This window comes from Oryzias melastigma, linkage group LG11, assembly GCF_002922805.2.
Source record: "Oryzias melastigma strain HK-1 linkage group LG11, ASM292280v2, whole genome shotgun sequence".
In the NCBI taxonomy this organism is placed as follows: Eukaryota; Metazoa; Chordata; class Actinopteri; order Beloniformes; family Adrianichthyidae; genus Oryzias; species Oryzias melastigma.
Window position 1 is genome coordinate 11185987 of NC_050522.1, and position 10004 is coordinate 11195990.

General features: G+C 37.2%; 1 protein-coding gene across 1 annotated transcript in view; it reads left to right on the plus strand.

Annotated features, from left to right (window-relative positions):
• csmd3b (CUB and Sushi multiple domains 3b) overlaps positions 1–10004 on the plus strand; it is a gene marked incomplete in the record, with an annotated part of 423353 nt that overhangs the window by 214498 nt on the left and 198851 nt on the right. The window contains 1 exon segment of the mRNA XM_024295326.2: positions 919–1126. Within this exon segment, the coding sequence (XP_024151094.1) occupies positions 919–1126 (208 nt within the window).

The window sequence follows — 10004 nt, forward strand, 5'->3', positions numbered from 1 at the left end:
TTGCCATTATTCCAGAGATACAAGAAGGTCCAATGTCGGATTTTTATTTTTTCAGTGAGTGAATCTGTATAAATTATATGTGTATAATTTATGCCATGTACACAGCGCAATCCATGTGTCTTTACCTGTTATACAGTGCTATCAGTTACATGATGGTATCAATCAGATGTGATAAACAATGAAGAAAAGAAGCCTAAAACCATCATCACATCTATCAAATTTGTTTTGAAACAACTGGAAATTTCAATGACAGACTTGACATTTAAACCATCTAATTGGAGACCAATAAAAATCCAGAGTTCCTAGGTGGTGATTGGAGGAGACGAGAGCGGATCACTGGGACAGAGGACAGCAGAGTGTGATGGGGAACTGCAGCCTAGTTTCCAAACTCTACCCAAATTCTACGTGGCTCAAAGAAAAATTATGAAAACTGCACTGGCTAAGGGTACAGAACTGACAGTCCATTACTGTGGAGACTGCTCAGATTTATCCTCCATGTGCTACTTTTTTCTTACTTATCCCATGTTTAAAGTGTGGTGTGAGAGCTCCATATTTTCACAATATGGTTTGCTAATATATGACAGTTTGTGGAAAGTCATCCATTTCTAACAATCAAGCCACAAAATAACACTTGGAATCGGATGGAAACCAATGTACTAAATTATTGTAACTTAAAGAGGTACATTTAAATATACCTCCTAAGGGAGAGAGTTGGGGAATTGGGCTGGCCGACTTAAAGAAATATTCCAGGTATAGTGTGATTAAGGCAAACATGCCTTAATCCACTAGAACAAATTTTGTAATTGACCGACAAATGTTCCCAAACAGAAGGCTCATCTTTTCAAAAGTCCGCCCCCTCGGTCCCTCCTCCTCTCCCTAACCCAGGTTTTCTATTTGTCACTCTGATTTGATTGACAGCTGAGGACACATGTGGGGGCACTGTGAGGGGCGGCAGTGGGGTGGTGACCAGTCCCGGTTACCCCGGCAACTATGGTAACCAAGCCGACTGTACTTGGATCCTATTGGCCGAACCTGGAGACACCATCTCTGTCATCTTTACAGACTTCCAGACTGAGGAAAAGTATGACTACCTAGAAGTGGAGGGCTCTGAACCACCGACGATTATGTGAGTCTCTTTCCTGCATGTATTTTTAGTTTTTGATGTTGCGGGCTGGAATTTTGCCTTATTTATCCAATAAAATCCATTGTTCTATGTCTCAGAAGAAGGGGGATTAAAGCTGATATACGCCATTAAATGCTGGGCAGCTGGCCACCTTCTGCTGCAGTAATCAAAGTGTTGGGAGTCTAACCAAGGTTTATTAATAATGTATTCAAATTAGTGTGGATTTTTTTTTTTTTTACTTTATGTTGGCTCTTTCCATCACTTTTACTTCAAAAACATAAAAAGTTAACTTTTAACAAGTCTTTAAATGTGGTGTGATTAAATGGTATGTAGAAAAGGTGGAGGTGTTACTGTCATTTTGACACTCAGCAAAAATGAGAACTATCCTTGATTTTGGTTTTTTTGGGAGCCACTAGCTTAACATCTTAAGCAAATGTCCTGTATTACAGTAGAATTAACTCATTGCCTTTTGTTGGACTACTGTACTCATAGATGGTTGAATCATAACAGCGTTTTATTGCTCTGCCTGCTTATCGATTGGGAGTAAATTAGGCTATTGATCAACCATTGCTGTTGCTGTAACCAATTGAATGTAATCATGGTTAGGGATATGTGTGCGTGCAAGTCAATTGATCTATTGATAACTGCTTTCAGGCAAATGTGCCTGTACAGGTGCAGACCATCATGTTCCTGAGTGATTACCTCTGCCGGTGTGTGTTTACATCTGTTTACTGGCAAATGCAAAAAAAAGTGAGCTTGGGCTGTTTAGAAAACATGTTAAGAAGCAGCTTAAAGTGTTAAAAAAAACTTTGAACTGATTGTAATTACATTTCACAGCAGTTATAAACAGAAGCAGCTTAAAGTGTTAAAAAAAACTTTGAACTGATTGTAATTACATTTCACAGCAGTTATAAACACTAAACTATACAAAAAGGAAATAAGATTAAATTAATTAATGAATACAGGTTTCATATACCCTTTTTTTAAATTCAAAATTTAAATCAAAAGTTGCTCAAACATGACTGATATACAACACTTTTGAGGAAATCTGGTCATTGATAATAAGAAACTTAAGCATAATTTGGTGCACACTTTTTATTTAATATCACACTTTAAAAGTAGTTATTTTCCACACTTTCTACACTATTGTTTCATTTTTGCTAGAAAGTTACGTTTTTATAGATAGCAAAAATAAAGCTGTTGAAAATCTCCTCATGTTTGGAGATGCAATTGAAGAGTACCCAAAGGGAGTAGGAAAAGAGCATTCTGGGAGTCCCTTAGGCACAGACAATCAGAAGAAGAGTGTCCCTGGTATCAACATTATTAGAGACGCACATAAGAGGAGTGTCCCTGCAGAACACACAAGTAGACGAGTGTCTCTGGTGACCTCTTCGTAATAGGGAGACATGATTAGGAGTTGCTGCGTTTCTCATTTTTTACACAAATTCCCAATACCCAGTTTGTATTTATGTACATTGCTCAGTATTTTCACAATACTCCAATTAATTTTTTGTCCTTATGTGCCATACTCTAATTTTTGCAATCATATAGTCACAATTTGGTTTGTAAACCTCTCACAAATTTCTTTCTTCCTTGTCTTTCGGCTTCTCCCTAAAGGAGTCACTACAGCAAATCATCCCTCTCCTTCTAACTCTTTCCTCTACTTCCTTCTCTATCCTACCCACTGCCCTTATGTCTCTCTCAACGACACCCATGAACATTCTCCTTTGTCTTCCTCTAGTCCTCTGTCCTAGTAGCTCTGGCCTCAGAACCTTTTTACAGCATTTTTACTCTTCGTTTTCTCATTCTGTCCAAGCCATTTTAATTTGGCTTCTTTGCATTTTTCTAAAATAAATAAAAAAATATAAGTTATCCCTCTAAAGCTAAATTCACAACACCTTCAACAGCATGTACTCAAGCTGCCAGTTCTAATGAAAATTTTATGTAAACATGTTTCTATCATCTGCGTTAAGTTTTTATGACCCTTTTCTGGACATAGCCTACAAAACGCACAGCCATAGAATTGATTTGGTAGGGGTGTAAGGGTTTGAGTGTCCTGAGAACCTAGACACAGCAACGAGTCAAATGGTGTCCTCATTTATTTTTCATATAAAGATAAACCATGGACACACTCTCGACTTGATGGTAATCCATATTCACAATTTCAAGGACTCTAGCAATGAACCAAACCAATTCTGCTTGTGCCCAAATCGAGCAAATTTGCACTACCACTCTTCCGACTATAGTTGGCAGACATACGCTAGGAAACAGTTGGAAAATAAGGAGAAGCCCCTCTCTGCTTATCCCTAGTGAACACCATGGACCAAAACATGTGGTTACCCCATGGTCTCATCTCAATCTTGTACACACCGTCATTGTCTTGCTTACACACTTTTATCACACACCATGTTTCCTCTCAGTGACATAAAATACTCCTTTGCTACATTCCTTATATCTTCCTTTTTTTCATTTCTTGAGTGAACCTCCAAATCTCTATATATCCCTTCACCTAATACCTACTCTCACTACAGATGACAATGTCGCCTCCAAACATCATGGCCCTCAAACGTTTCTGTCTTACCTAATCTGTCAGCTTGTCCATCACTATGGAAAACAGAAAGGGGGTCAAAGCAAATCGGTGGTGTAGTCTTATCTTCACCTTGACCTTGGCTTTTACATCAACAACTTGCCTCACCACTGTCTTACAGCTCTTATTCATCTCCAACACAAATTTAAGAAACTACTCTGACACTTCAAACTTTCTTAAAACTTCTACTGTTCCTGTCTCCTCTAAATCTACAACATTCTGGCCCTTCCTGTTCTTCTCTGGCATATATTCAGATGATTATTAATCATCTCGGTATGCTCTGCCGGTTGGTGCAGGTGACTTTTTCTGGTGATGATGGTCTGAATATGCTTGGATTTTTGGTATTGATTAATGGGGATGATTTTTTTCTTGATGATAATCATCTGAATATGTTTAGATTTTTTTGTACTAATTAATATAAATTACTTGTCTGTAATGTTTGAAATTTAATCACTGATCTTGGAGATCCTTCATAACATGAATCTATGATTGTAGGGTATAAATATTTGATAGTAAGTCCTGAATCAGATGTTGATAATTCATGTAAGAAAATGGTATGGTTGAACCGGGGTGGGATTATATAAGTTTGCTTCCTCCCACTCCCTTTCAAGTAATAAACTTTTGATTGGTAATCTAAGATGTTATTTTATGTATTATTACCTGATTGCTTGAAATAAACCATTTCATTCATTCATTCTCCAGAAGCATCCCCAAAGCAAATATGGTATCTATTGTATTCTCTCTGCTTGAAACCATTCTATCACTCACAAATCTGTACTTCTGACTTTAGCCTACATTCTCCATCTGTTACCCATAACTTCGATGTGTGACTTATCTTCCACAACTCTGCATGTCTTCCTTATTCTAAAAACAGGCACCAATAAACATCTTACCCATTGCTCAGGCATCCTCTCAAGTTCTTGTTAAACAGCCCAGTAAGAAGCTCTACTGCTACTTCTCCTAAACATTTCCATGTCTCCTTCTTATTTCCACTCTTTATTCTCTGCAGTGCTTTTCTCACTTCATCCACGTTGATCTTTGCTGCTTCCTGTGTCACATCTTCTAACTCCGTGCTCTCCAACCTTTTTTCTCATTCATCAGCTCTTCAAAGTAGACCTTCCATCTTTCCATCACATTTGTGGAAACTGTCAACACCTTTCCGTCCTTGTCCTTGATCAACCTAACCTGCTGCACATCCTTTCCATATCTGTCTCTCTGCCTTGACAATTTGCACATCTCTTCCTCTCTTTCCTTAGTACCCACCCTGTCGTAAAAGTCCTCATGCACTCTCTTTTTGGCCTTTGCCACCTCCTTTTTACCTTGTGCTGCATCTTCATATTTGTCTTTCTGCTGTTTTAAGACCTCTCTGTATCTCATTGTTTCCTTAGTCAACCTTTTACTCTAAATTTCTTGATCCACCACCACATTAAAGGTGACACAAAATACCTTTCTCCCAATCTGCTTGATTATTCTAGCTGTGGCTGCCTAGTCAGTTAGGAAAATCTCCTTATCTACCAAAGCTCATTTCAACTCCTTCCCTAAAGCCACATAGCATTCCTAACTTTTTAACTTCTACCACTCGGCCCTCTACTTTGCTCTTATCGTCTCCAACTTCCTCAACACTGGAGTTGTTGAGGAAGTTGGCTCCCCTTGTTCTCATTTTTGTCAGTGAAGATGTGTTCACCACGGCTTTTTCCTTTCTTTTAGACAAATTCATTACTACCTTTACTTCTGCATTGTTTTTCTAATCGTACTCATAACCTCTTCATCACTTTAGTTTACTTCACCAACATGTCAGTTAAAGTCTGTACCTTTCACCACTCTTTCCCTTCTGGGAAGCAATGGATCACCGAATACATTTGCATCCAAAATTTCTCCTCCTTGTGTTCACTGGGGATCATTACCATTGACGACTTGTTACCCTATCTGAAACTTTTCACCTCTAAACATTTATCAGCCTCCTTTTTCAGTATCACTGCTACAGTATTCTTCTTGAACTTGCTTCCAGTCTATAAACTTTGCTCTCTTTCTTTGCTCTCTTTCTTCTTTCAATCTTGTCAACCAACTCTATTTTTTTTGTCAAAGTTGCTATGACAGAACCTACACTAATACACCACACTCGTTTTCTCTCTCTGCCTTCAGACAGCACCCACACACACAAACAACAACACATACCTTACACAGGGAAGGTTGTATTTCTGATCATCTGTCCCCTACCCCATCCCTGGTGGGGGGAACCAGGCCCTTGGCAATGGGGGCCGTGTCCCTGGGTTCCTGGGCCAGGAGGCCCTCTCTCCACAGGTCTCTAGCAAGACCATGAGCTGGGGATCACATCAAATCTGAACCATCTCATCTTTTTTTTTCTTTTTTGTGGGGTATTTCTTGCCTTTTCTTTACCTTATTTTATTTCAAGGTTTTAGCAAAATTAATAGTTCTTTACAGGCTTTTGACTCTGCATTTTTGGATTCTGACAAACTTATGAAATCTTCCTCTCGATTCTTGACAATATCTGCAGAAATCAGTTCAACACAATCTAAATTGTTCACATGGAACAACAAACTTCCGCCCTAATTTTTGTACACAATGCACCTCACATAAATGATATGAATCTACATTATATTGACATGAACAAATGCACTCTACCTTTAACAAAACACACAAAAAAGAGAAAATCCTCAAGTGTCTCATTGATAACCCACTTGCTAAATACTACAGAAATGAAATGACTAATACTAGCCATCATCTGAGAACACCCCCTCCCCTGCAAAAAGCACCCAATCCCCTATTGACCCCTATTGACCACTAATGATTCCCAATTTTTATTTAGGTTTTGAGTTAGTCTCATTAGTGATAAGATAAGAAATTATCAAGATAAATTTCGTAAAGTATTGCAAAAAAAAAGAAGGATAAAGCCTTCACAGCCTCCTCCCCCATATTAAGTGCTCTTGCTCTGACACTGCTCTCTAGTTTTCATAAAAAGATCATCAGAACATTAGATTTTTTTACTGCAATTTTAAAAAGTTTGAGTTGACCATAATGTTAGAATTTTAGCCTGTTTGCACAGATGTACAAATTAGTGATGTTAACCAAACTTTCTTGTTTTATGCTAAAAACTTGTAAACATTAACATGCTCCAAATATTGAAATGTACTAGCATATAAATCAATGTTAAGTGCATTTGTTCCTTAAATAAACTTTATCCTGTCTAATATGTGGGATTCACATATCTTATCAACCCTCTAATGCTGTTTTTTTTTTTTTAGAAGAAACAGCCAATCAGTGTTTGGAGTGAGTCCAGTTTTCCAGCAATAAAACCCAACTCCTCCACAATCATAAATCAAAACTTACTCATTCTATGTCGTGCCAAAACTGTAATGTTGTCTTGCCCGGCTCACCTGATGTTCTGTTATCTCTAATTCTAAATCCAAATATCAACTATAGCATTTTTGTGGGATTTTGAATGAAAAATCTTCCCTGCTCCATCATTAGCATACGTGTGAGAGAAGAAAAAAAACAAAAACAAAACGGAGTGACCAAGACGAAGGGAAGTGTGTGCATGTTTATGCGTGTGTGAGTGATGTTATGCTTGCTGAGTGCTAATCAATGCTGCTGGCAGAGGGGATGCTGGGATACTGGCACCATCCCGCATCAGAAATGGAGTGGTGACCTTGAACAAAAGTGTGCAACTTTTCTGATTCTTTCACTTGGAGGAGAAACAAGCACACTTCTCCAATCAGACTTCAAAGATCTGATTTTAAAACTCGTTTTAATGGTTGAACCATTTTTTTGCAAGGATATGATGACATGAAACCCTTTTCAAAACTGTGAAAATAAGGGAACAAACAAGTCTGACAGCTTTTGGAATATATTCAGTAAAGCCCTGACGATGCAAGAGGCACAATGTTGCATTAGCATAAGCAGCAGTAGATTAGACTCATTCATTGAGTGGACTTCCAACAAACATTTTGCACTGCTAAAAAAATACATGGAGCATTTTTTGCTCAGATGCTGTTTAAAAACCCTAAATTACTACAAATAAAATCAAAGACAAAACAAGTCTCACCAAAAAAAGCAATCTAATTTATTTATTTGTAATGTCACACACCATGCATAAACCTTGTGTTTTACTGTAAGAAATTCTGATTTCTGACTTCTATAGAAAATTCAATTTATTTTAAAGTTGTGTTATTAACAGAACACAGATTTGTGGCTCCAGAAGGAGTTTATTGTTTAAATAAAAATGTAATAGAAAACAGTAAAATACCTTAAAACTAAACATCTGAAACTATGGACATTTTCCCCTTGGATTTTTCCAGTTTAACCATCAAATAAATGTTCCACCCTATAGGGAACACGCCATTTTAGGGAATGAACTGTCTATTTCAGTGGTCTGCAACATGAGATTCTGGAGCCACATGTGGCTCTTTTAGCCCTTCGTTGTGGCTCTCTGGTTAAAAAATGGTAACATGGATCTTGAGTCAGTGAATCGGATCAAATCGGATTGTTGAAATAAACCAAAATTGAATCAGCGACTCCAAATATTGGATCAAATTGTTGGTAAAATGAATCGAAAAAATACGGTAAGGGAATGTTGCAGATCCCTGCTCTATTTTCAAACATATGTCATATATAAGACACACCAAATTAGAAAGTACAGTATAAGACAAAAGAGTCAGAAATAAGTCCATCTGTTAGTCAGACTTTATGAACTGCATTCACAGTAACTTTAGAACTCTTTTCTAACATGTTAGCCATGTTAGAAGCGTTAGCTGCGTTCGCATATTCACAATACCTGAAACTCCAAGTATTTTTTGCAAAATGTAAATCAATTTTAAAAACAGACTGATAATGCTAAAATAAACGTTATTGTGACAACACTAACTCCCGACCTTGTTGGTAACACATAATAAAGCAAATAAAACAAAACGCAGTCTGACACCGCTACATGTTAGCCATGTTAGAAACGTTAGCCGCATTAGTGTATTTACAATACCTGTAACCCTCAATCTTTATCACAACATGTAAAAAACAAATAAATAAACAAATAAAAAAAACAGACTGATACCACTAAAACAAACGCTATGGAGTCAACTCTATCTCCCAACCTTGCTAGCAACTTGTACAAAAAACAGTGTAGCACCCTCGAGGAATTAACATGATGATTTTAAAACAGGGTTTATTTGGTCTTCACAACCCGTTAGAACTGACAGCAAACAAACACAATAAAAAAAAGCATCAAAATCAATTCTTCAGCTTAAAATATATATATAAAAAAAAAAACTTAAAATAAATACAAAATAAAAAGCACACAAACCTCGTGGGCTGGCATCCACGAGGGGCTAATTGCTCATTTGGCTTGGGATTCTTTCTTTCTTTTACTAAATAAATAAACATAATAAACAAATAATTGCATTGATAATTCTATAACATTTTTGTCTAATTTTTACAGATCTTACCCGAGCTTCACGTGTCTGCGGCAGTGTGCGGATAGCAGGGTGTGTGCAGAGTTAAATGAGTCCAGCCGGAACTTTTTTTAAATATAATTTGTTCCGCATACTTTGACCACTAGATGGCGCATTGCAAATACAAATTAAAACACACAAAAACAAGTATAAATATCTGGAGCTGTTACAAACAGACTGATACTTTGATAGCACAGTTTACCTCTCAAAATCGCTTCAACATCAGCTAAGTACAAACAGAATTAATCCTTTATAAAACTAAAGGCTTTTAAGTTTGCCTTTTAGTGCGGAAAATTCAGTAAAAGTACACTGACTTGCCTTTGGATCATGTCCACAAGTCCAGTTACTGAATGAACTGATCCTGGATCTCTTTAGTTCACTTAAAAAAAAAAATGCTCCAAGCCTAAAGCCAAAGGGTTTCTGCTCGGGGCAAACTAGCTAATTATAGCTACATGGCAGCAGCCAGATGAACCTGCAGAAGCATCACATGCACAGTTTTGCACACACAGTTCACAGCACTTTATATTCTGGCATCAAAATAAAGCATAAGGCATGGACTTCTTTCATAAAAAGAATTATTGAAGTAAAACTATTAGCTCCAAGGTTCAGGAAATATCTATATAAACGAGTAATAGAGAGTTTTAAAAAGACATCATTTACATTACATTACTTTTTACATTAAACAGTTCTTGATTTAAGCAAAAGAAAACAATGATTGAAAAGAAGCTAAAGAGAGGCTATGATTGGAAAACAAGGAGGATGAGACACATAAGCTGCATTCTTATGGCACTGTGCTGCTTTTGCTCCATTCTGGTGCTCGTCAGTGCATGTG